Source organism: Sceloporus occidentalis, unplaced genomic scaffold (assembly GCF_023333645.1).
Source record: "Sceloporus occidentalis isolate IW3139 unplaced genomic scaffold, rSceOcc1.0.p SCAF_21, whole genome shotgun sequence".
NCBI classification, from domain to species: Eukaryota; Metazoa; Chordata; class Lepidosauria; order Squamata; family Phrynosomatidae; genus Sceloporus; species Sceloporus occidentalis.
Genome location: NW_028317001.1, coordinates 15922560 through 15950142, shown reverse-complemented (window position 1 = coordinate 15950142; position 27583 = coordinate 15922560). Strand labels below are relative to the sequence as shown.

The window sequence follows — 27583 nt, the reverse complement described above, 5'->3', positions numbered from 1 at the left end:
TATGTGTCACCATTCGAACAGTGCATCATCACAATGTTGATGCAACTGTCAACTGTCCTTCCTAACTGTCACTGAGACACAGAGTGAGACAGTTGGTGTGTGAGAGCAACTGCCTCTCTGTGGTTGGTGTTACTGTGGCTGCATCACAGGTTGTGTTATTATTGTTGGTTGGTGGAAATAGTGTGTATTAGAGACGGTTGTCCAATACACTGGGTATATATATATTGTAAATATTGCAAACGAAGGTTAAAGTCCTCGTGAAGAGTGAAGGCTTGTTCTGTAGTTATTTCTCAAGCCTGGAGCTGAAGGTCGTTTGCAGTGGTGAAGGAATATGTCCTTCTTGACCAGAATACCTTTGCAGACATCTCCACAGATTCCTTCTCCCTGGCGTCCTGTCGATGTGGTTCAACTCTGCAGGTGGTTGTGGTGGACACAGTGCATCTTTCCACACGCCCCAACAGAACAGAGGTTCCTCTTTCTCTCTCTGAGGCTCCAGAGCGAGAAGGAGGCCAGGCTCCTTGGGGCCAAAAAGAGGACTGTGTGTCCCTTTGTGCCTCTGAGCCTCCATTTTGGGGGGAAGGAAGGAAGGAAGGAAGGAAGGAAGGAAGGAAGGAAGGAAGGAAGGGGCCTGTGAGGCTCTGAAGAAGGGGAGGCAGGGACTCAGGGCCAGTGGGGAGGCTGGGCTTTGGGGGCTGGGGGAGAGAGAAGTGGGAAAGAGACCCTCCCTTTGGGCCCTAGCTGGGGAGGGTCCCACCGGTCCTTGCCTCCCACTTTGGGAAAGGAGACCCCCTCAGCCCCTGGACTCACTCCTGCCACTCATTCCTAGAATGGCTGGGACTCAGAGGAGATTCCTAGGCATTGTCACCTTCTGCCCTCCATGACCATTGGCACTGACCTTTATCCCATTGCCTTCCCTCCCTCAGCCCTTGGACCTCCTCCTCCTTCGCACTCAGAGCAACCCTTCTCTACGGCTGAGGAAACGGCCTCTGACCCAGGGAAGCTCCAGTCATAAATGACTGCAGGAGAGGCCTTTCTTTGGCTGCAGGAATCAGGGTCTTTGTACTGAAGGTAGGCCTTTATTCCTGGAGCTGGAAGAGGACCTTTGTTTGAATGTTTCAGTCCAGGATTGTATGGAAGGGTTGCAGCTGAGAGACTGAGCCCATGCTTTGCAGGCATAAAGCTCCAAATTCAGACTGTGGCAGCATTGTCTTCCCAGAAGGTGGAAGTGAGATTTCCAGACCCCAGACACACAGTGCACCAGTGAGTCCTTTGTGTGGGGACTGTGTGTGTACATGTTGTTTACTAGAGCTTTCTGAGGTATTTTTTTCTCTTGGATTATAAAATGAATTTACATAGCTCTTCACTTCCAAAAAATGAGCATAATCCAGGCTGCAATCTTCACTCATAAACTTATACATTTATAGATTTTTGTTGTATAAGTGCAACATATTCAGCAGTGTGCATCTTTTTAAAAAATATACAAGGAAAAGTAAAGAAATTGTGATTTTGACAATAGATCCGTTCAGAAACAATGCACACAAATGTACATGCCTCAGTTTCTGTGTGGTTTTAGCAAGCAGAGGAAGGAGGTGCATACCTCATGCTCCTGCTATGACTGACACACAGAAACACACAAATCTTGTAATTGTAAATTTGTAAACTGCTTTGATCCTTTAGGAAAGGTGGTATATACATATATTTATTATTATTATTATATTATAAACACAGCAGTTAAGCTCAGAGATTTTTCTCATTTGTAAAAATGAAATGATTATTTTCACCAATGTCTAAATGGGGAAGGGGGTGAAATGAGGGGAGGCCATTGATCAGGCCATTGAAGAAATACACGTCTTATCCAGCCCAGGGGCCAGAGTTTCTCCACCTGGAATATAAATAATAGAATCAAAGAATCATAGAGTTGGAAGAGACCTCAAGGTCCATCCAGTCCAACCCCATTCTGCCATGCAGGAACTCTCAATCAAAGCATCCCTGACAGATGGCCACCCAGCCTCTGCTTAAAGACCTCAAAGGAAGGAGAGTCCACTGCACTTCAAGGAAGGAGTGTGTTCCACTGTCGAACAGACCTTACTGTCAGGAAGTTCCTCCTAATGTTGAGCTGGAATTTCTTTCCTGTAGCTTGCATCCATTGTTCTGGGTCCTGTTCTCTGGAGCAGCAGAAAACAAGCTTGCTCCCTCCTCAATATGACATCCCTTCAAAAATTTAAACAGAGCTATCATATCACCTGTTAACTTTCTCTTCTCCAGGCTAAACATCCCCAACTCCCTAAGTCATTCCTCATAAGTCATGGTTTCCAAATCCTGCACCACTTTAGTTAATAATAATAATAATAATAATAATAATAATAGGTTTTATTTATATACCGCCCAATCACTGGGAATCCGAGCGGTTTACAATAGAGGGGATAACAGACAGTTCCCTGCCCACAGGCTTACAATCTAAAAGACACGACACAAAAGGAGAAGGGAATGGTGAGGGGGGGAGGGAATCACGTCCAGCATTCTTCTCTCCCTCTGAGGCCTGGACCAAGGCAGATGGACCTGAGGGAGGGCTCTTCTTCTTCAGGCTAGTTGCCCTCCTTTGGACACACTCCAGTTTCTCAACATCCTTTTTGAATTGTGGTTCCCAGAACTGGACAAAATGTTCAAGGTGGGACCTGACCAGAGCAGAATAGAGTGGCACTATTACTTCCCTTGATCTAGACCTTATACTTCTATTGATGCAGCCCAAAATCGCTTCTTTGCGAGAATGACATGGGGAACCTTACTGAAATCAAGATATACTATATCCATAGCATTCCCTTCATCTACAAAGGCCTTACTGAAATCAAGATATACTATATCCATAGCATTCCCTTCATCTACCAAGGACTAACTGAAATCAAGATATACTATATCCATAGCATTCCCTTCATCTACCAGGATCATCTACCGAGATTAGATTTGTCAGGCATGACTTCTTTCTCTGAAACTAATATTGACTCTTTGTGATTATGGCATTGCTTTCTAGATGTTCACAGACTCTCTGTTTAATGATCTGCTTTTTAATCTTTCCATAAAGAAGGTGGTCCTCCTCCTCCTCCTCTTCCTCTTCCTCTCCATGAAAGAGAAATCAAATTCTCATCAGTGATGATGACGCAGCATGGAAAAATTAACATTCCTGCCTTTAAAGTCTTTTTTAAAAATAATTTTTATTGAAACTAAAGTACTTACAATGAATTTTATACAATGCATAATTATGCATATATATTTTCTACATTCTATTGTAACTTATCTGAATTTAAAGTTTGGGGAGGCCTGAATCCTGTTGGTTAAACCTAGCGTAGACCGACTCAACCCATAATTGACTAGTGAGTCAATCTATAGGTAAATCCAAGAGACTGAGTGATTCTACTCTGATCAGGACTAAGTATAGGATTGGATACAGGCTAAGATTTAGTCTTACTTGTGGCTAGAACAGGACATTCCCAAGCCAAAATGGCCAGGCAACAGTGTGGAAAATAGGCACTCTCCACATCGGCAGAGACACACTCAGAATTGTGACTTCTCTGCAGGCAGAAGGCTGCCATGGGAATTGGTTGTTCCCTTCCCATCAGCTCAATCCTCTGGTGTCCCCCCCGATCCTGGTAGGAGGGCTGGATCCCATGGAAGGGGGGCAACCAGAGAAGAGAGAGCTCCTTTCCTGCCCTGTTTGACCGGGCAACTCCCTGGGGGATGGAGGGCAACTGCTTTGGCCAATGGGAGAATGGGAGGCCACTAGGCCAGGAAGCCTGACCCAGCAGAACCCTCTATGCTCCAGTGTTGCTCCGTGTGGAATTGGGCTAGGAAGCAAATGCCCACCTCTGCATTGGCCCAACGGAGGCATATGTCATCTGCGTGTGTCACCAGCAGGATGCTGTTCTCTGTGTCTTTGAGTGCTGAAGGGTTTCTTGCTAAGCCAATCCTAACCCTGGGCCCTTTTCTCAGGACCTTCATCTTGGCCTCCTTGTACACGGCTTTGAGGCCTCTCTTTCTGGAAGTGACCCAAGTGCAAGACCACAAGGCCCCCTGCCCACCTGATGGCCAACACAGAGGCCAACCGGAGGGAGTTGGGCTCCAAGAGAAGGAGGCTGCCGAGGTACAAGAAGTCTTTGGTGAGTCACTATTCTATTAGCTTCAACTGTGTCACTGCTGGGCCAATTTATGAAAGGAATGAAATACAATACTGTCCGACTTTGGCAGAGACAGTCCTGGTTAATTCTCTGTCATCCCAATATTTCAAGGGCTTTTAAAATGTCCTGGTTTCTCTCTTCTCCTCCCACTTTCCCAGTTCTTCAGCTCATTTCAATTTTTGCATAATGATTGCCAAGGAGTTTGCAGCCCATCAACTCAAAAGTGGGGGTTGGAGAAGAAAGAAGGGGGCAGGGACCTGCCCTTGCTAGGAGTCTGAGGCAAAAACAAACTGTTGTGCCCTTTCCCACTTGTGTGATCTTCTTCATAAACAACTTTGTCTATCTTCACCACTTTTTGCTGTTGCTTGTCCACATATGTCTTGTTTTTTCCATCTGTGCAATGTTGGGAGATATGGGAGAATGTCTCTGGATCTAAATTGGGGGTGGCTCCGTGGCCCTCAAGCCCACAGTGCTCCCCAGAACTGCTTTTTAAAAATGACATTGGCCTCTGAAATTTGGCAACAAATGGCTAAATGCACTATAATCTTTGGAGGCTAAAGGTTCTATACGTGTTGAGATAGTCAGTATTCTAATCTATCATTAATATCCCAGCCATGACCTAAATTATATTGTATATTACATTGAAAGAATTTGAGACAAACTGGACCTCAAAGGCAGTAGCTTTTTTCTTGCTGACAGCAATTAAAGTTTATTTCCTGGACTAAATTCTGAGGAGATCAAATAATTTTTGGGATGCATCATGTGCTTCTCCCTCCCCTTTTATTAGTCATTCTCTGGATGAGGGCTATTTTCTGTTGCAGGTGACCTTTGCGGATGTGGCAGTATATTTCACTGAGGAGGAATGGAAACTGCTGACGAAGAAGCAGCGGCTTATGTACAAGGATGTGATGATGGAGAATTATGAGAATGTGGCCTCTGTGGGTAAGGAAGCTGAATTCATTGCCCTTACTATGAAGACTGAGGGCCCTTTCATTCTACATTATCATGGCACTATGATTCCACTTTAGAATTATAGAATCAAAGACTTTAAAGAGATAACAAGGACCATCTAGTTCAACCCCTTGCCATGCAGGAAACACATTGAAAGCATCACCAGCAAATGGCCACCTAGCCTTTGTTTAAAGACCTTCAAAGACCTTTAAAGACCTTCAAAGAAGGAGCGCTTTAGAAGATAATAATAACAACAACAATAATGAGGTGCCACCATGCTCTGAGGGAGTATATTCCACTGTTGAATAGCTCTTACTGTCAGGAAGTTCCTCCTAATGTTTAGGTAGAACTTCTTTTCCTGTGGCTTGTGTCCAATGTTCCGTGTCCTTTGCTCTAGAGCAGCAGAAAGGAAGCTTGCTCCATCCTCAGTATCTCTTCAAATATTTGAAGAGGGCTATCCACTCTTTACCTTCTCTTCTCCAGGCTAAACATTCCCAGATCCCTAAACTACTCCTCATAGGACTTGATGGTTTCCAAACCCTTCACCATTTTTATTCCTCTCCTTTGGATAAACTCCAGCTTCTCAACATCCTTTTTGAATTGTGGTGACCAGAAATGGACACAGTATTGAGGGTCTGACCAAAGTAGAACAGAATTGCACTATTACTTCCCTTAATCTATAACGCAGAATCAAAGAGTTGAAAGAAACTAGAAAGGCCATCCAGTCCAATCCCCTGCCATAACACTATACCCGTATTTATGTAGCCTAGAATCACATTGGCCTATTTAGCTGCTGCATCAAACTGTTGACCCAGGTTCAAGTTGTGGTCTACCAGGACTCCTAGATCCCTTTCACACATAGTTTGTCGTAGCAGCTTTCTGTGAAATCTTGGAATTTGAAGTTTAGTGAGTGATTGCTCTCCCCTTAATAAAGATTCTAAATATCCTATCCGAAACTGTCAATTATAGGATTTTGTGGGAGGGAACAATGGAGATAAATGCTTTTTGACTCCAAATGCTCCTCAGCCCATCCCTGACCAAGATTCCTGGCTTTTTTGGCCCCTCTTCAAGCCTTTTGAGACTCTGGAGAGACTTCTTGGGTAAAATCCCTTTGTTGGCCCTGCAATGGCTTAGAGAACAATGGCAATGTTCTCTAATGTTTCTTTTCCTACCGGAGCTTGCTTAGTTCCATGGCTGATTCCAGAGGCCCTTTGTTACCCAGAATGCTGGAGTCTGGGGAGGACACCCGCAAGTGCTATGCTTTTAGGGGAATTTGTTACTTAGCTGAAAGGAGATATAAAGTTTGTTTGGGGCAAGAGCGACCTTGGGATTCAGCTTAACTATACCATGATTGGAAGCACACAAAACTCCAAAGGCATTTGAAATAGGTTTTTTATTTTTTTATTGAGGGTAGAAGCATAATACACAGAGAGAGAGAGAGAGAGAGAGAGACACACGTAAGTGTTCACATACATGCACAAGAACTAGATAACAGGTGGGAGTGGTCATGTGAAGACACACCCAACTAAAGGTGGTGGCAGGTTTGGGTGTGCAACGCTGGTACCCTGGTGAGATCAAACTCTTTACCCAAAAAAGGCTCTGAAGCTGAATGTAAAGTTCAAAAGGGGGGAAATTTAATTTAAAGGACAAAATAAAGAGTTTTCTCCTCCCCAGCTCTAAATAAAAGATACTTTACAGTTCAGCAATCTTCCGGATGTCATCTTTCTGGGTCTGATGTTGGTTTGCTCTCCTCAGTCAATGGAGCTGGTGCAGGGTCTTTCAGCTCCTGAATTCCTCTATTCACTTGCTGATTGTAACTAATTCGGCTGAGACCTGGTAACTGAAATGGCTAACTTGGTAACTAAAATGGCTAAGTTGGTAACTAAATTGGCTAAAGTGTAAGAAATGCCCTTTCCAGCTGTGTGGGCCTGTTTGCCACCAAAAAGACAGCTCTCTGCCTGCTCTCAGCAAAGACCGCTCCAAACCAAAAACCTCCAGCTACAGCAGAGCATGCTGGGAAAGGGCAAACCAAACCTGGAAATAATGCAGGGGAATCCTACAGCTCCTCCCACAAAGTAATACAATGACTTTTCTACACTAAAATAATCTAAGGCCTGAACCAATGTGAAAGAAAATGCAGGGGAAAGTTTCAATCAGTCCTGGCAGGACATCACAGGTCAAGAGATGTAAGACTTTCATAATGGTAATACTTTACCTAGGTGGATCTTGATTCCAATTGCTGAGGGTTCGAAATGGGAAGAGAAGTCAGGAGCTCATACAACAAGTGGGGTTGGCGACTGCATTGAGGTGCTTAGCCATGTAAACTGACTGTCTGTCTGTAATCGGACTGAAGTCAAACAACAGCCAGTCAGGGTAGATATTTATGCTGTAATTGTTGCTTGGGAGCAGAAACCGAGTGTCCAAAAGGGTTTAAATCGCTTTAGAATGTGTCCTGGGGGGAAGAATGGTCTGGAACCAAATTGAATGCAATGAGTGCTTGGAGCAAATAAATCAGACAAAAAGGATTAGCACACTGGCTCTCAGTCCTTCTTGGCTCTGAATTCCTATCATGTTCACAAGCCAATATACAGCACAATCTCAGGGTGACGCTCCGAGATGCAGCTCAACAATAACACAGCAGAGTACAGAAGCAAATATCCAGATATAGATATTGGCAATGCACTGACCACTTTTTACACTCAAAATCTATCTGAGTTACAAAATAATACAAATATTTGCAAGCTCTCCTCTCCGAGTTCCTTCACCTTCACCATCTCTTGTACACATAACTCTAATCCAGTCCACACCAAGCTGCATGTGACCTGTATATTGTATTGGTTGGGAGTCATCTCCTGGTGCCAAACAGTAGGAAGTGACCTCTGCAGTTAGTTTGCATCATGCCTTGGGCTCTGACTCAGGACTCTATGGCAGTCTCACAGGATATGATGCCATCTGTCAATCAAAGTATTTTTGCACATGTTTCATGGAATATTTTTTCAACAGTCCTTTGACTATCTGCTTCCATGGATTCCCTCAAGGCAGTCCGCATCCAGTCTCTTCTTTGCTAGCTCCTATGAGTAAGGATAGAATCATTCCATGGATTTAGGGGCATAAGCAGCAGGGTCATGCTTGGGTTCCTCACAGCAAATTTGTTAATTTAGCCTCAAATAAGGAGGGGTTAATGAGGGCTAAATCATGGGGTAACACCCTCCTCTCTTAACTCTGATTTTCAATCTTATCTGTCATTGTCCTTCTTTACAGAAGAACATTTGAGTCATCAGAGAGTCTACACAGCAAAGACGTCACATAAATGCCACCATTGTGGGAAACGTTTTGCTTACAAGTCAATCCTTGTCATACATCAGAGAATTCACACAGGAGCAAAGCCATACAAATGCCAACATTGTGGGAAATGTTTTTCTCAGAAGGCACACCTAGTGATACATCAAATAGTCCACACTGGAGTGAAGCCATACAAATGCCAGCATTGTGGAAAATGTTTCTCGTCGAAATCTTACCTAGAGATACATCAGAGAGTCCACACTGGAGAGAATCCATACAAATGCCAGCATTGTGAGAAATGTTTTTCGTCGAAATCATACCTAGTGATACATCAGAGAGTTCACACTGGAGCGAAGCCATACAAATGCCAGCATTGTGGGAAATGTTTTTCTCAGAAGGCACACCTAGAGATACATCAGAGAGTCCACACTGGAGCGAAGCCATACAAATGCCAGCATTGTGGGAAATGTTTTTCTCAGGAGGCACACCTAGAGATACATCAGAGAGTCCACACAGGAGAGAAGCCATACAAGTGCCAGCATTGTGGGAAATGTTTTTCTCAGGAGGCACACCTAGAGATACATCAGAGAGTCCACACAGGAGAGAAGCCATACAAGTGCCAGCATTGTGGGAAATGTTTTTCTCAGGAGGCACACCTAGTGATACATCAGAGAGTCCACACAGGAGAGAAGCCATACAAGTGCCAGCATTGTGGGAAATGTTTTTCTCAGGAGGCACACCTAGAGATACATCAGAGAGTCCACACAGGAGAGAAGCCATACAAATGCCAGCATTGTGGGAAATGTTTTTCTCAGGAGGCACACCTAGTGAAACATCAGAGAGTCCACACAGGAGAGAAGCCATACAAGTGCCAGCATTGTGGGAAATGTTTTTCTCAGGAGGCACACCTAGTGATACATCAGAGAGTCCACACAGGAGAGAAGCCATACAAGTGCCAGCATTGTGGGAAATGTTTTTCTCAGGAGGCACACCTAGTGATACATCAGAGAGTCCACACAGGAGAGAAGCCATACAAATGCCAGCATTGTGGGAAATGTTTTTCTTCAAAGTCAAACCTAGTGAAACATCAGAGAGTCCACACAGGAGAGAAGCCTTACAAATGCCAGCATTGTGGGAAATGTTTTTCTTGGAAGTTTGACCTAGTGAAACATCAGAGAGTCCACACAGGAGAGAAGCCTTACAAATGCCAGCATTGTGGGAAAGGTTTTTCTCAGAAGTCAAGCCTAGTGAGACATAAGAGAGTCCACAGAAGAGAGAAGCCACACAAATCCTAACATTATATTTGTCAGTAACGAATACAACAAATATATTTTCAATCCAGCAGTGCAAAGAAAAGGCCCTTATGATCTTATTTGTAACATTTGTCTGTCAATATGTCTCTATGTTTTCAAGTTGGATTTTGTTAAGTTTAGGTTTTAATTGCCAATAGTATAGATAATTGCTTTGGGTTGTCAATTTGGCTGGGGATTGTGGGTTGTGGTATAGGTTAGGTAGATGGGAGGTTGGGATTTGTTGCAGCTGGTTAGTATAGTTATGGGAATTATAGCTTTTGCAATGTGTGGGATTTTGGCTTAAGAAAGTTGGAGGCCAGCATTAAGAGAAAGGGCTAGTTTTTGGGAATGGCAAAAGGGAGACTTGTTACCTGTGGGGCAGAGACTGTCAAATTGAAGGTGGGGGTTAAGTTTGGAAGAGGGTCATGTTTTAGGTTTTAGGGGTTTTAATGTATTGTTTGGATTGGAGTGGTCAGTTCTGGCTTAAACACTGAATTTCTATGCGTTCTCAATAAAGTTCTTTACTGTTTCAACACACTGGACTTTGATGCACAGAATTTCTGAATTTGCCCAAAACTGACCCTTTCTTCTCTCCTCAGTTCTCATCTCCATTCCCAGCCATAAGAACAGCACAGACACACAGACACAAACATACAGGATACACAGAGAAAGCTATATTTCCAAAGCAGAGCCTTCCTTTCCTGCCTTTCCCTCCTGAGTCCAGCTCTGCACCTTGGCCTCCATCGCGGTCTCCTCAAAGGAATAAAGGAGGGAAGGAAGTGGAGGCCACTGAACCCCGGCGCATACCTTCCTTTCCCACAAAGGCCACCAGCGGAATAAGCAGCAGCATCTAGGACCTGGCAATCCCTGTGCATGCTGAGGAGGGGCCTTTGGGACTATATGCACCTGCACAGTCTCAGCCCCAGAAGCCATTTCTGCCCTCACAGTCTGTTCTGAGGGAGGGAGGGAAGTGGGGAGAGCCCTTGTTCATTCAGAGGAATGGCTGAGGGGAGAAGCCCCTCTTCTCCCCCCAAAGAAAGGCAGGGGTCCTGCAAGGCCTCCTCTTCCTCTTTCCTTCCCTGCCCCCTCCTTGGGGGATTCCTTGGGTCCAGGGTACTAGGGGAGTTGTTATGATAAATGAAGGCCGGTGGGACTCTTGGAGAGAGGCATGGCCATGGAGGGGACGGGGATCTAAAGGTAAAAAGGTCTTTGAGTGGCCCCCTCCCTCGTGGAAAGTGGGGCTGAGGAGAGACCCTCTCTTCTGATTCCTCATTTGGGGAAGAATTTTGTGCCAAATAGAAAGCATCGCACAGGATAGGATTCAATGGCATTTTTCTTGGGGGGGGGTTCTCTGGAGTCCTGGGGGAGGAGGCTCTGAGGGGGCGAGAAGAGCCAAAATCCTCTTGGCCAAAGCCAAGAGGAGGGAGACGGAGAGAGCTCAAAACTCTGGCAATCCCCTGTCAACCTGGGAACTAGGCTTAGAGACCCACAGGATCCAGCTTGGGCATCCTCCCTCACATACTTATCTTTTCCTTCACAACAACCCTGCAGAGGAGGACCAACAGAGAGACCCACAGCCCCAGAAACAACCCACCCCCACCCCCCCAGTTCTGGGAACATACTGAAAGGGCTTTTGACCCCCTTGAAGAGATGTTGTTATTATTATTATTATTATTATTATTATTATTTATATTCCACCTTTTCTCAAAGGAATCAAAGAGGATTACAGTAATAAAATAACATACAATTTAAGAAATACAATTAAAATTCCAAACCCCCAACCCTTCTGCCAATTATAAAAACATTAATCAACCCTTAAAAATCCTATTAAACAGCAAGAAAATTAAAAACTTTCATAACACAATACAATAAAAAAAGCTTTTCGGGCAAGAAATGGGTCGTTTTCTGAAGGAGAGGTGGGAGGGCAGGAACGATATACATCAATAGCCATTTCCATCACACTAACGATGGCAAGGGTAAGGGTCAGGAGGAGGGGGAGGCAAGTCAATAGATCTAATCTAGTCTGGAAAGAGGTCCGTCTTAATAGCCTTCCTAAAGGCTTCCAAGGTGTTAATAGGACGGATCTCATCCGGAGGTCGTTCCAGAGTGAACCAACACCTTGTATCTTGTCCAGAAACTAATGGGCATCCAGTGGAGGGATTTAAGAACTGTTGTAATGTGGGCAGTTCTAGAAGAGCCCATAACCAACCTGGCTGCCATATTCTGTACCAATTGAAGTTTCTGAACTTGGCACAAGGATAGCTCCATGTAGAGTGCGTTACAGAAGCTGAGCGCATGTACTACTGTTTCAAGGTCTCCCTGCTCCCCGCCCCATGTCTCCGAATGATCTCACCCAGCAGCTTCATGTAAATGTTGAATAGCATTGGGGACAGAATCACGCTTTGAGGGATGCCTGACTTGAGCTCCCTCTTGGATGAAGAACTGTCCCCAAGTGACAGGAATCTGCCCGAGATGTAGGACCTGAACCACTGGAAAGCAGTGCCCCAATTCCCAACTCTCCCATATGTTCCAGAAGGATACTATGGTCAATGGTATTGAAGGCCGCTGAGAGGTCGAAGAGCACCAGCAGGGTCCCACTTCCCCTTTTCAAAGAGCTGTCGATGCTCAAACCGAGATCGCCGACTAAGGCGACCATGGCCGTCTCAACTCCGTAACCCGTCCTAAATTCAGTTTGAAATGGATGTAGAAAAATCCATTTCTTCCAAGACTGCTTGGAGTTGAATGGCGACTGACCTCTCAATTACCTTGCCTAAGAATATTAAGATCCAAACTGGCCTGTAATTGTTTCCGTCCAGAGGGTCAAGGGGAAGGCTTTTTTAGAAGTGGTTTAACCACTGTCTCTTTGAGGCAAGATGGAAGACAGCCTTCCCTGAAAGATGCATTAGTTATATTTTTACCAGCATCTTGATGGTATCTCCCCACTGGACGGCCAGCCAAGACGGGGAAGGATTGAGAGAGCAAGTCCTCTTTATCATACTCCCAAGGAGCTTCTCCACCTCCTCTGTACTAACTGACTCAAATTCATCCAGAATAACAGTATGGGTGGAGGCTCTGGATACCTCTCCTGTCGCCTCTGTCGTAAGGCCAGTATCCAAATCGGCTCTCATCTGAGAGATTTTGTCTGTGAAGTAGTTATTAAAAGCATCACAACAGGCTTTTGTAGGTTCTAATAAAGAGTTCAGGGTTCTGGAAGGTATATATTAAATGGGACAGTGTTGAAAGATATGTAGTTTGGCAAATGGGTGATATAACCCAAGAAAATGGTTTAGTTCACAGAGACTGGAAGAATCTTAAAGTAAAAGTTGAAAGAATAGATGTGTATATGCAGAACATGTTCACATCTATAGACTTCACTGTCAAACATACTGGTGATGACCAGATGACAGACATGTGTTGGTGGGACCCCAAAAGCCATCAGCCAACTGGAAAAGGAGATTCAACAGAGGGAAAAAGACCAAAGATTGTGATGAACTATCTAGAGAACGGGATGATTTTGATAAGGGACACTTTACGGTCTACAGAAGAAGATGTAAAGATTGCTCAGCGCACTAAATGAATGTAGTCCAGTGAAACAGGAGGAAGCAAAGACTTTTTACTAGATGAGGTGTTAAGTCCACAGCCGGTAAAAAGAAACACGTGGTCAGTTACAAGGACTGATCCAGAGAAGACTCCTAAAAAGGACAAGGATATAATTGAGTTGATAGACTAGAAAACAAATATATTGTAGTTTGCCATTAGTATAATGGAAGATGAAATGTTTTCAAAACCATACTGGGAACGGGGCAAAGTGCTTGGAGATGATGCTCCATCAATAACAGAAAAGGGTTAAAAGATTAAATATGTTTGATAAAAACATTTAAATGGAACATATAAAGATCTGAAGTTGGGAAAAAGGTTATTTAAGTGTTATTAAAATATCAAAACCCAACAAGTGATAAGGGATATGGATATAATATGCTAAACTTATAAGAAAATGATGGTAAGTTGTTATAACAGGTAGAACTGATATTAGACCTATGTTTAAAAGGGGAACATACAGGAAAATACCAAAGATATTTAAGCTGGAAATGGTTATTGATAAAACAAGGATATGAAGTATATCACATGTGTCACCTGATGTGTGTATAATGTTATATATAATGGGTAAGTATAATTGATAACTGGGAGTTCCTTGGACCATAGAACCGTTTGGTTCTGTGTCTCAATGAACCTATTAAAGGGGGAGGCGTGTGACAGACTGACTTCCAAACCAGCCAATCAGAAGCCAGAGACTCTAAGCCAATCAGGTGCTGGCTGAGGAGTTTGAAGCTTCCGCTTGGCAGTTGGGTGGAGTCAGTTAGGGTTTGCAATCCTGAGGGATGAAGCGGGAGTTCAGTGGGAGACAGTTGTAGAGAGGATGGGAACAGTAGAGTCCAAGAGAGGACTGGGTTCCCATAGTTCCTGAGGGATGGTTACTTAAGGAACTGCTTTGTCCAGAGAGGGACAGGATTAGTTCTGGAGAGTCTAGAAGAGAGACTCAGTGGAACCAGACACAGGAAGAGGGCTTTGGCTTACATCATTTCTTGAGTGACAGTATAGCCTGCGGGGCAGAGTTGTTATTATTATTATTATTATTATTATTATAGCATTAAAACCAGCCAACAACTCCATCTCAAAGATACCTTTGCCTGTTCTGTTTTAAAAATAAACTTATATTCTTGTTTAATCAGCCGCTTGGTCTGTGTTTTAAAATCCATCCACACGACTGTCCTTCAAACACCCAAAGAAGTGTCAGGTCAAAATAGAAGAGAGGATTGTGAATCGTTACATCATCTATTAGAGATTTAAATCTGGATCTAGGTCTTTTCCTGCCCAGATGAACTTTTGCAGGTCCTTCTGCCGTTCTAAAAATGGTTTGTCATTAAGAAGGATAATATAGTCTGAAATGAAAACAGTAATTTAGGCGGTACGTTCATTTTAACTGCCGCAATCTTTCCCAAGAGGGATAGGTTGAGTTTAGCCCATCTATTGAGATCTTGGTTGATATCACCCCATATATTTCTTGTAGCTGTTTTTAAAGAGGTCTCGGTTTTTAGAGGTGAACTCAACACCTAGATATTTCACCTTTTCTTCCACTTTAAAGCCAGTCTCCTCTTGTAGATTTTCCTGATCATTCTTTTGTTAAATTCATTGGTAAAATGTTTGTCTTATCCCTTTTAATCCGGAAACCTGAATGCTGTCCCTATTCCTTTAATTTATAAAGCAGGGGATTAACACTTTCTATTGGGTCAGATAAGTATATCACCACGTCGTCCGCGTATAGTTTAAGTCTGTACTCTTCCTGTTTTATTTCCAGGCCTTTGGTCTTCTTATCTTCTTTAATGCTAGGACTCAGAGTCTCTAAAGTGGCCATAAATAACAAAGGTGAGAGGGGTATCTCTCTTATTATCCCCATGAATAATAAGTCTCAATGTTTGTTTTCTATAGATTGCTTCTATCCAGCTGATAAAGTTATCTCCTAGATCCATTTTTCTTAAGGCTTCCAGGATGAAGTTCCAATTAACTTCATCAAACGCCTTTTCGGCCTCAAGAAAAATCATAGCTGCTTTTTAATCTGTTTTCTTCTCATAGAAGTCTATAATATCTATTAAATTCCTCGTTTCTAAGGTGCCTTTTTGGGAGGAAGCCCTTTCGGTCTTCGTTTATGATATTTTGTAGGGTTTTCTAAAATCTTTCTGCTAAGACCATTGCGAAGATTTTATAATCGTTATTAAGGAGAGAAATGGGTCTGAAATGTTTCACCTCCAGCACCTCCTTACTTTCTTTAGGAATCAGTGCAATATCATCTATCTTCCGAGAGTCAGGCGTTCTTCTTTGTGAGAGTCTATTCGTTTAATTAGCTCTTTCTGTAAGCTCTTGTAATACATTGTGCTTAGGCCTTCTGTCCCTGGCGCTTTGGATGCCTTGGTTTTACTGATTGCTTCTAGCACCTCAGGAGCCGTTATTGGTTTATTAAGTTCGATTCTCTGTTCTTCATCAATCTTTACTACACCTTTTCTGTCCAAAGATTCTTGTATCCTCTCCTGGGAAATATATTCTTCTTTGTGTAGGTTTGTGAAATATTTATATACACATTCTTTCATATGTTTTTGGTTGGAATGAATCTTGTTCCCTTCTTTAACCCTTGAAAAGATCCATTTCTCCTTTTCCTTTTTCAGTTTCCTTGCTAACCATTTGCCAGGTTTATTAGCATTCTCAAAGTGTTTCTGTTTGATGTATCTTGATTTTTTGTCCTGGTCTTCTATTAGCCATGTGGATATTTCCTTTTGAATCTTCTTAATCTGTTGTTGAATCATTTTGTTTTGGGGGTTTTCTTTAAGTAATTGTTCCTTATCCTTTAACTTTTCCTGTAGTTCTTTCCAATTCTTTTCTCTATTTGTTTTCCTTTCGTAAGATTGTTTCAAAGAGAAACCCCTCATTTCCGCTTTGCTTGTGTCTCAGACGATCTCTGGGCTGACTTCCCCATTCAGGTTTTCTTCAAAGAAGGATTTAAGTGGGTTTGTTTTTGCTTTATCTAGAATTTTTCTGTCTTTTAACAAAGTCTCATCTAGTCTCCATATCAGTTCCTTAGGTTTATTCTTCAGAGACAATAAAATTGGACCGTGATCCGATAGGATTTTTGGTAAGGTTTCTACTGCTTCCACCATTGTGCTAATAGTTGGGGAAGTCAAGAACATATCTATTCTCCACCAGGATTGATGGGTGTTTGAAAAGAACGTAAATCCCTTAGACAGACCATACTTGATTCTAATGCGAAGGCTGTTTTTAACTCAAAGAAAGATTTCCCTTGCTTTGAGTATGTTTTGTTGTCTGCTTTTCTATCTATCTGGGGGTCTATCAGTCTATTCCAATCTCTCATCATTAAGGGCCTATCGCACATACGGTCTGGCATTTGTTTTTTCTATTTTCCAAAGAACAGGCCTTTATTTTCTAAGGGTACATAAACTCCCACCATTAGGATCCTTTGGTCTTGTAAAGTAACTTCTACACCAACCAAGTATCCATTGTGGTCTGATAATACCTCTTTAGATTCTCATTTATCCTTTACATAAATCACTACACCTTTTCCCTTCTTTTTTGAGGCTGGTATGTATTCTTTCCCCAATTTGGCGTTCTTCAACAAATGAGTACCCAGACTGTTGGAGGCAAATTAGCTTATTGCTAATTAGCTTACTTGCTGTTCACTGCTATGATCTTTGGAATAGCAGTATATAAATAAAACAAATTATTATTATTATTATTATTATTATTATTATTATTATTATTTATATGGGTTTCCTGAAGGCAAATGACATCAACTCTCTGTTTCCCTCAGTAATGAAAAAGTTTACCTCATTTTTTGGGCTGTTGATTCCTTTAACATTCGATGATAGGATGTCCGTCTTTTCCCGTTTCATCCTCATATTCTCCATCTATATCGTCCTCTCTTGTGTTTGGTTTCCTAAACAGTTCTCCTTCTGTTTCTTCTTCTGAGCTCTTTCCTCCTTATCCTCTTCTGCTTTTCCAGGGTTGTTTCTTTCAACTTTCTGACTGTCTCCTTAAGTTCTTTCTCATTCTCATGTAGAAAATGTCTTGCTTTTTGTACCGAGTTGATTGGTATCTTTTTTGCTTGAATTTAAAAGATAGGCCCTGAGTTACTTCCCTTTTGTGGTAGATTCCATTGCTGCGCAAAACCTTAGTCAGTGGTCCATATTCCTTCCTCTTCCTTAACACTTTCCCAGAGATATCTTTCAACAATAAAATTTCATTTTCTTCAATTCTGAATCTTGTATGAAAATGTTGTTGTAGAATTGCTTCTTTGAGTCCTAACAAAATAAACCACGATATCTCTGGGCAGTCTCTTCTGTTTTGCAACCCAGGAGCTTACTCTAAACATCTTGTCCACCTCAAGGAGAAAAGATTCATTATCTAGGTCCATAAATTCAGCCAAGGCCAGTATTATCCTTTTATATAGATCTTCTTCTGTTCGGGAAGACCTCTTATTCTAAGACATCACTCCCTAAATCTTTGCTCTAATTTAATTCTTTCTGCTGTATCTTCAGTATGTTCTTTTGTTAATCTCTCTATCTCTTTTCCCAATTTTTTATTTTCTTCCTCCAGGAATGTCACTCTTTCCCTGGTTTGCAATAATTCTGATGTTATCTTTTCCAGGGAGTATTTATGTTAAGCAATGGGGTGGACATTAAACCAACAGAATCCCCAGACATTCCCTAGTCTTTAAGCTGAAATAAATACATTCGATGTGGTTAGGGTTGCCATAATTGTCCACTTTTACCAGGGACAAAATGTGGAACAAATTCAAGACCAAACTGTAGGACAACTGCAGGACAAAACTCAGCCCAAAATGTAGGACATTGAAGAAAAATGGTGGATCTTAAATGTCCTACATTTTGAGCTGAGTTTTGTCCTGCAGTTGCCCTACAGTTTGGTCTTGAATTTGTCCTACATTTTGTCCCTGGTAAAAGTGGACAATTATGGCAGCCCTAGATGTGGTCCATCTTACAGATAGGTATCATGGCCAAAGCAAGATTGTCTTTATGGACCAAAGCGATGTCCCATTACCTGCTCACTGATGGAGAACCCGGCTGGTAAGGCCTGAGCCCAGGTGGCTGAGCTATCAACACCCAGCCAGGTCTCCGTGAAACAAACCAGGTCAGTCTCTTGGTCCAGTAGGCAATCATGGACTATGTGCATTTTATTTTTGACTGACCTGGAGTTACACAAGAGCAGGGAAAGGTTCTGTGGTTGGTTTGGTATGCTCTCCAGCCCTTTTGGGATAGCAGAGTTAATGGAAGGGGAGATAGATATCTGTCAGGGTCCTAATTGCAGCCCCTCTTGCAACACAAAAGGCAGTACTTTGAAAAAGGAACAGCTTGTATTGAAGAAGATACATGCAATAGAAGTAACTTTTTGTCAAGAATGAAAGAAAGTATTGTCAGGAAAAAGCAACATGGGATATATAGTCACAAGAAATATAATATGTATATGAATGTATTTGAAAGTAACATGACACAGCAAAAGCTATTGAAATGGCACATAGGTGTTGCATATAATGTAATTAGAAGTTTCTAAAAGCCAAGGACACATGTGGCAAGGACAAAGTGAAAAGGTGCAAATTGATATCACCTGAAAGTCATTGAGTGGACAGCAATGTATGATGCAATGTGAGGTAAAGATTGAGCCAAGTATGATATGTCAATCATAATGTATGTACACGCCCAGGAGGTGGCAACTGTATAATTAATAGAGAGACAAATGTCTATATAAGCAATAATGTATGGCAATACTTTTTGTGGGTATTGAGGAGTATAGTAGTGTGGGTACTGAGGAGTATAGTAGTGTGAGTTTTGTGAGTAGTGAATTGTTTTGTGCATAGTGTATATATTAGAATAAAAGTAGATCTTTTATAGAAGACTACTGTGTTGACTGGTGTCTTGAGAGCTGCACAAGAACCAGCAGACTTCAGAGAAGATTGGAAGACATCTTCAGCCAATTCTCAGAGCTACTGGTCAAACTGGTTGTTCTTCCGCTGACCAGGGGGGTGAGAGTGAAAGCCAGGAGAAGAGCTGCAACTCCCATCATCCCTAACAAGGGTTATGGGCCCAGAGCCAGTTACTGGAACACCCAGCATCCACAGAAGCTGAACTTTCCTGGAAGAGAAAGAAAGTTTTGTGGATGACCGATCAGAGCAAGCTGTGTACGCTGCACTGGTAAGCTCGTGAGTGAAGTGTTTTGTGTTTTGGAAAAGCCCGAGACGAGGCAGCTGTGCAAACTCAGGAAGGACTTTGCCAAATTCAGTCACTGCACAAGATAAGATGGAAGTGTTGAAGTTTAGCAAGTTGAACTCCCACAATTACTCCACCTGGAAAGTTTATGCACAGTCACTACTGATTAAAGAAGGTTTATGGGCCACAGTCCAGACGGGGCTAACAGCCGATGCAAATGCAGCCACCAAAGAAAGAGATAGCAAGGCAAAAGCATGCTTGTATTTGATGCTCGAGGAGGACATGATAAATGATGTGAGAGATAAGGGCTCCGCAAAAGAAGTTTGGGAGACTCTTGAAAGGCTACATACTCCAACTACAGCTTTTGCCAAAATGCTTTGGTCTAAAAGAATCTATAGACAAAAGATGACTAAGGGACAGTGTGTAATTGAACATTTAAAGAAAATGCAAAACCTGTTTGTGGAGGCAGAATTAAGAGGTGTCCAAATAAGCAAAGAACAGCAATGTTACATCCTAATAGAGTCTTTAGACTCTTCATGGGACTCCATCACTAACAGTCTCCAGAATTTGCCTGAGACAGAACTGAGCAGAGACTTGATAGTAGAAAGAATTTTAGAAGAAAATCAGAGAAGAGTGTCTGAAAAAGAAGACTCACAGAAATCAGCACCAAGACTGCACCAGGCTCCTGAGTTAAGAGAACACCAAGCAGCAGCTCCCGCGAGAGAAAAATGACGTTGTTACCACTGTGGAAAGGCAGGACATTTGCAAAGAAACTGTCAACAATTGGCTGCTGACCAGTACAAACAGAGAGATAACAGACCGCAGACGCGGAACTTTCAGCAACAGAGACAGTACAAGCAGACATTTTTCAGAGGCAGTTGCAACAAGAAGGAGCGTGCCACTATGATAAAAGAGAAACATAGGCCTGTTACAGACAGCCAAAATAAAGCTGCTTCGAGTCACAGTGGAGGTATGGTGTTTCAATGATGCATGCGTCCTAAGAGTCCAGAAGTCGCATCAAAGCCACACTCCATCCGTAAGGACTGGAACGTGGCTTTGGTGTGACTTTTGGACTCTTAGGACTCATGCATCATTGAAACACCATACCTCCACTGTGACTCGAAGCAGCTTTATTTTGGCTGTCTGTAACAGGCCATAGAAAAGATTCTAAATGGTTAATAGATTCTGGTGCAACTAGTAATATGTGTAATGACATTGAGTTAATTGAAAATAAGAAATCTGCCAATGTTAATGCAGTAGTTCTAGCTAATGGCAATGAAGTAAGTTCAGTAAAAGAAATGGGATCTGTTTACATTCCGGGGTTAAAACAAGAGTTTAATAATGTGCTACATGTGAGAGAGTTGGAAAACAATTTATTATCAGTCAGTAGATTAACAGACCAGGACTACACTGTAATTTTTGAAAATAATTTTTGCAAGATAAAGTTAAATGGTGAGCTGTGCGGAATAGGGCTAAAGAAAGATAAGCTTTATTTCCTAGAGGAAAATGTCGATCATTTCAAAGTAGAGAATGTAAACAATGTTGATAATGTTCTGTTACACAAGGATTGTATACATGAGTTACATAGAAAATTTGGTCATGCAAGCTTTAAATGCTTAAAGAACCTAATTAGTATGTGCCCTGATTTGAGAGTGGCAGACTGTAAAAATCATTTGGATTGTACCATTTGTAGTCAAGTGAAAATTAAGGCATATCCTGTAGCAAAAAGGACGCAAAGAATTGCACAAAGACCTTTTGAATATGTACATGCTGACGTTGCCCAAGCAAACTGTTTATCTATAGGAGGATGCAAGTATTATTTGGTAATTGTGGACAGATACACTAGATTTACATTTGTCAGAATACTGAAAAATAAGTCAGACGCTGGGCAAAGCTTAAAATCTTGGATAAGAATGGTTGAAAGAAAATTTGATTTCAGAGTAGACACAATTATAACTGATAAAGGTGGGGAATTTTTATCTAATGAATTGTTTTATTGGTTTCAAAAGGTTGGCATAACACACCACACGACAAATCCTGCATGTCCTAGTGAGGATGGGCTTGCAGAGAGAAAGATTCAAGAAATCAAAAGATAACTGCTTGTATGATGGCTGACGCGGGTGTAAGTGATAATTTTTGGGGTGAAGCTGTTTTGACGGCAGTACACATTACCAATAGGCTCTATCATTCAGTAATAGATGATATTCCTTATAGAGTTCTATATGGTAGAATTCCAAACTTTAAATATCTAAGAATTTTTGGTCAATATGCATATGTGTACACACCTGCATGCTTTAGAAACAAAGGTGAACCCAAGAGTAGAAGAATGATGTTTTTGGGGTATTCTGGAAACAGTTACAAATTCTATTTGGGAGGAAAAGAAGTGAGACATTCGAGATCTGCCAATTTTGAAAGATATGCTGGTTGGGAAAAACTCCATGCAAATAAGGAAGTGTTTGTGAAGTTAGGCAACTCCAGTGAGGCAGAGACACAGACCCAAAGCCAAGCATCTCCAGGAAATGGAGGGGTTATAGTAAAACCAGAAGAAAAACCATCCACAAGTAGCAGTGATAGCTCCTCAGATAGCGAAATGTCCAGACCAAAAACCACACACATGACAGAGGACAAGAGATTCAATAAGAAAGCCACAACTTCCAGTGTAGACAGAGATGAGGAAGAAAGAGGCAGAACAACAGAGTTAGTACCTAGACGTAGTCAAAGAACTAGAAAATCTCCTGACAGATTTGTGGTGTCCAATGCAAAAGCTTGTTTGGTTTTTGAAGAACCAGAAAGTTTTGCTGAAATAGAAAAACTTCCTAGAGAGGAACAGGAGAAATGGTGTGAAGCAATGGAGTGTGAATTTGATTGCTTAGAAAAGAAGGATGTCTTTGAAATAGTAGAAAGACCCAAGGATAGAAAAGTCATTGGTTGCAAGTGGGTTTATAAAAGGAAAGACATGCCTGATGGAAGTGTGAAATATAAGACAAGGTTGGTAGCAAAAGGCTTTTCGCAAGAACAGTTTGAAAGTTATGACAGAACTTTTTCTCCAACCTCAAAAGCAGAGAGTTTAAGAATGGTATTAGCAGTTGCAGGAAAGAGAGATCTGATAGTAAAGCATTTTGATTTTGAAACGGCTTATCTAAATGCCAATCTAGAAGAAGAAATTTTCATGGAGCAACCTCAAGGTTTTGAAGTAAGTGGTAGTCAGAAAGTGTACAGGTTGAAGAAAGCATTGTACGGTCTCAAGCAAAGTGCAAGAGCTTGGAATTTATGCATCAACGATGAATTGGAGAAGTTAGGCTACAAGAGAAGTGTTGCAGATGCTTGTGTATACACGAAAGGAGATGTAATTTTGTTGATCTATGTGGACGATTTGTGCGTTGCAGCCAAATCAAAGAAAGAAATTGAGTTAGTGAAAAAAGAATTGTCAGAGAAATTTGTGTTGAAAGATTTAGGCATGTTGAAGTCTTACTTAGGGATAAATGTAGAATGGACAGAAGAAGGGCATTGTTTGCTGAGTCAAAGCAAGAAAATTGAAAGGTTAATTGAGAAATGTGGTTTACAGAGTGCAAAGGTTGTGAAAACTCCGATGACTACAACTTTTGTGTCAGAGGAAGTTACAAGAGCTTTTGAGGATAAAAGATTGTTTAGAAGTGTTGTTGGATCTTTACAGTTTAATTCTAGCCATACCAGACCAGACATCTCATACGCGGTGTATGTTTTGGCAAGAAGGGTGAACGACCCGAGAATTGAGGATTGGACAGCAGTGAAGCATTTGATTAGGTATCTGAAAGGAACCATAGACAAGAGGTTGATAATTAGAAAAAGCAATGCTGATTTAGAATGTTATGTAGATAGTTCATTTGCTTCGGAATCAGGAGACAAAAAGTCAGTGACTGGAATGATTATAGATACAGCGAAAGTCCCATTGTGTGGAGAAGTAGAAAACAGACAAACGTAGCATTGAGCACTAGTGAGGCTGAGTTCGCAGCTTTGAATGAAGTCACAAATGAGATACAGTGGATTGAACAGTTATTGATTGATTCGAATGAAAGCTTTAAAATTCCTGTACAAATTCATGAAGATTCACAGTCCTGTATAGCAATGGCAGAAACAGAAAGTCTGAAAAACAGAACCAAGTACGTAGGTGTAAGATATCAGAACATAAGAGAAATGGTCCAGAAGGGAAAAATAGAGTTAAAGTACATAGAGACACAACACAACATTGCAGACATTTTTACAAAGGCTTTGACAGTTGAAAAACATGAGAGATTGTCTCAGTTGATTGGAATGACAATATAAATTCACATACAATATTCTATTTCGGAGGGGATTGTCAGGAAAAAGCAACATGGGATATATAGTCACAAGAAATATAATATGTATATGAATGTATTTGAAAGTAACATGACACAGCAAAAGCTATTGAAATGGCACATAGGTGTTGCATATAATGTAATTAGAAGTTCCTAAAAGCCAAGGACACATGTGGCAAGGACAAAGTGAAAAGGTGCAAATTGATATCACCTGAAAGTCATTGAGTGGACAGCAATGTATGATGCAATGTGAGGTAAAGATTGAGCCAAGTATGATATGTCAATCATATTGTATGTACACGCCCAGGAGGTGGCAACTGTATAATGAATGGAGAGACAAATGCCTATATAAGCAATAATGTATGGCAATATTTTTTGTGGGTATTGAGGAGTATAGTAGTGTGAGTTTTGTGAGTAGTGAATTGTTTTGTGCATAGTGTATATATTAGAATAAAAGTAGATCTTTTATAGAAGACTACTGTGTTGACTGGTGTCTTGAGAGCTGAACAAGAACCAGCAGACTCCAGAGAAGATTGGAAGACATCTTCAGCCAATTCTCAGAGCTACTGGTCAAACTGGTTGTTCTTCCGCTAACCAGGGGGTGAGAGTGAAAGCCAAGAGAAGAGCTGCAACTCCCATCATCCCTAACATCCATATCCTGCTTCCTTGCCTCAAGAGCACGCACCAAGCATGCACTGATCACGCACCTGTCATGCCAGTCAGATGACCTAGGAGCAAGGCTATCATCAATGATTGTAAGGAAGACAATGGACGGAAGTAAGCAAGATGACAATAAAAGGCCCAGCCAGAAGCCTGGCTGAGAGGCAAGCTTGTGAACCCCCATTCCTGTCTCTGCGTCTCCTTGCCGCGACAGCTGGTGACCCCGACGTGATCCAGAAAAGGCCCGACGTGATTCGGAGAAGGCGGCTACAACCCAGCTCACTCGACTGGAACAGTCTGCGCGCACATCCTCTACAGGATCCCGTGAGTATGGGAGGAACGTTGTCCACCAAACAAAGGTCTCACGCTAGGGAGCTATATGAGATAGTTAAGTGGCTGTCAGGGGATAGGCAAATCACCCAAAGAGACATAGAAAATCTGATAGCAGAGATTTCATGCCAGTGTCCCTGGTACCCAGAGAAGGGAAGACTCTCTGCAGAGGAATGGGAGAAGATAGGCAATCATTTAAAGGCTGAACCTCGTGCTGCGGCACCCCACCTGATTGCCTGGCAGGTAGTAAACACGGCCGTGAGACGGTTAAGCCAATCCAAGATCCCCAAATCCTGCCTTCAACCCTCCGCTCCTTTAGCCTCGTTAGTTCATCCTCCAGGAGATCCACCAGGTTATTCAATGCCAGTGATTGCACCACCCTTGCCGCCTGTAAAGCCCCGGCTGGGAGCGGTAGAAGCAGGAATAGCTGAGGCAAAAGCAGTATTAGATACAGAACCCCCTTCCTCATATGTGGCTCCTGTATTTCATCCTCCCAAGGAGCTGGAGATAGATAAAGATCCCTCAGCTCCATTGCCTAACAACAACCTAGAAAGCCCTTCAGGGGCAGCTATGTCTCCATTTCAAAAAATGGTTCAGCAGTGTAGAAGCTCTGACCCAACTGATTTAGATGATCTAGAATTGTCGACTGCATATCCCATCTCTCAGACAAAAGATCACAACAGTGGAGCAGCTTATGAAAAGACTCCACTCCCATATGCAGTAACGAAAGAACTACAGCAAGCTATCAAGGATACAGGAGTAGAAAGTAATGATGTTAAGGGTATGTTAGAAGGTAACAATAGTGAAGGACAATACACTGCAGAACAACTGGCAGGAGTAAATAACTTTGACACAATTCAGCAACAGACAGTGCTACCTCGAGAGGTCCTAGCAATATCTTCTGATTGTGCATCCTTGGCCTTTCAGAAAATATCACCCTCTGGTCAGCCTAAAAAAGGTTTTGCTACCTTAAGACAAGGGCCTGTTGAACCGAACTGTGACTTTGTTAATCAGTTGCAAGCAGCCTTAGCACAGCAGGCTGATAATCCTGACATGGCCAAAGATTTGTTGATCAAGTTAGGAAAAGATAACAAAGATTGTCAGAAAGCTTTACAACCATTGATGGCATCTAGAAATCTTGCATTGGCAGATATGCTTAGAGTTTGCCAGGACATAGGCACTCAATCACATAAAATGAATCTCTCGGCAGCTGCCATGTCATTGGGTAATGAAAAGGAAGTGAAATGTTTTAATTCTGGACTAATAGGACTGGTTTCACCCAGATCATCTCTTTCAAAAGGAGGAATTTTTGTTATACCTAGTGCTATAGGTAGTGATTATGCAGGAACAACTCAAATGCAGGTTTGGGTTAATCTGCCACAATTTTTGTTCTTAGATATGCCAGCAGCACACTTAGTTTTGTTACCATCTGCAGCCCCAAACCCAGCAGATATGGAACCTGGTGGTGTCGATGTACAGTGGATAAAACAGCCAGTTGCTAATCAGCGGCTCAGCCGTACGCTTGTGATTGCAGGTTTAAGTTTCACAGGACTTTTACACACAGGAGTGGACGTGACTGTGATGGGAACACAGAAGTGGCCAATAAATTGGGAGGCTGACTCTGTGCCTCAAGTCTGTGCCATTGCTGGCCCACAAACATCTCAACAAAGCTGTAAGTGGCTCAAGGGGTACTAAGACCAGCAGTTTGTGACAAATAGATGTTACTCAATATCCTCCATTCCATCTATCTTCCTCTTTCCATATTTTGGGAATCTCTATGGATACACAGGTCTTGCAGACAAAGAGAGCATAAAACTTTGTAGAATAAAACAGTAGAGTGTGCTTGGAAAAACTAGACTTCCCAGTCAACAAGAGTTCTATGTCTCATTCTTTTAGTGGTCAGTTCAGTCTGCCCTTTTTCTCCGTGATGTGTTTGATTTGCCCAGGCTCGGCTGGAGAATTGCAACAGATAAAGGCCAGCATGGTTGTTATAGATCCTATCAATTGTTGCTTGTATTTGTTAATTTCCTGGTTTGTTTGGCTGATTGTGAATTGCAAATCTAAAGACAGCTCCCTCCCTTTAGTCCAAAGGTCTTTGCTGCATTGGTTTTTCGATAGGGATTAATTCCTGTTCTCAAGTGTCTTTTTCCTTTCTGTTAAGCCTCACTTTGGTCAGCATAGTCTATCTGTAAAAACTGTCTTGGCTAAAGTAGGGAAAAGGTTTTGTCTAGGTTGCTTTGTGTTCTCATAGCTAAAGCACTACATATCCCATCTACCTAAATTGTGGTACATGTTTAGAAACAGATTCTAGAAATTGTTCATTTGTCTGTCTGTTAATGTCTTTGGATTTGTGCTACACTTTTGCAACTCATAAGTCTGAATTTCTTGTACTCTTCCTCCATTTGTGTTGTTTTGCTTCCTTCTTTTATGCATCGTTTCCTAGAGAGAGAACTTCTTTTACCAGCACAGTCTCTCTGTCTCTCTTGCTCTTCATCTGGGTTAGCTATAGTGGGATTACTGGGGGGGGGGGGGGGGAACCCCTCCTTCTCCTCTGCCTCGTCCTTTTTGTTTTGGAGTTTAATCCTGTACTCCATAGGTCTGCTTGCAGAAAAGGATTTGCTAAAATAGATTTCCTCATTTTTGCTAAAATTGGTATCCTACCTTCTTTACTAAAGTCTGCTATTGCCATTCTTCTATGTTCTTCCCTATGGACACCCCTCTCTGTTTAAAGTTCAAAAGGGGGGGAGAGATTCTTTTTCTCTCTCCTACCCACTATTTTCCTATGTTCCTAACAATTT

At 42.0% G+C, this 27583-nt stretch overlaps 1 protein-coding gene across 1 annotated transcript; it reads left to right on the top strand.

Annotated features, from left to right (window-relative positions):
* LOC149301684 (uncharacterized) lies at positions 1–26758 on the top strand. Its single transcript, XM_089484352.1, has 6 exons — positions 1–149; positions 3985–4151; positions 4991–5111; positions 8382–9533; positions 24670–24779; positions 26732–26758. The coding sequence occupies exons 2-6, from the start codon at positions 4077–4079 to the stop codon at positions 26756–26758; spliced, it is 1485 nt and encodes a 494-aa protein (XP_089340478.1). The 5' UTR covers positions 1–149; positions 3985–4076.
* The last annotated feature ends 825 nt before the right edge of the window (positions 26759–27583 follow it).

Bases quoted from the DNA above. Each gene is read 5' to 3' on its own strand.
- LOC149301684 (XM_089484352.1), top strand. From the start codon at position 4,077: ATGGCCAACACAGAGGCCAACCGGAGGGAGTTGGGCTCCAAGAGAAGG. The intron at 4,152-4,990 runs GTGAGTCACTAT...TTTCTGTTGCAG, and splicing joins CGAGGTACAAGAAGTCTTTG to GTGACCTTTGCGGATGTGGC. The intron at 24,780-26,731 runs GTGAGTATGGGA...TGATTTGCCCAG, and splicing joins CACATCCTCTACAGGATCCC to GCTCGGCTGGAGAATTGCAA.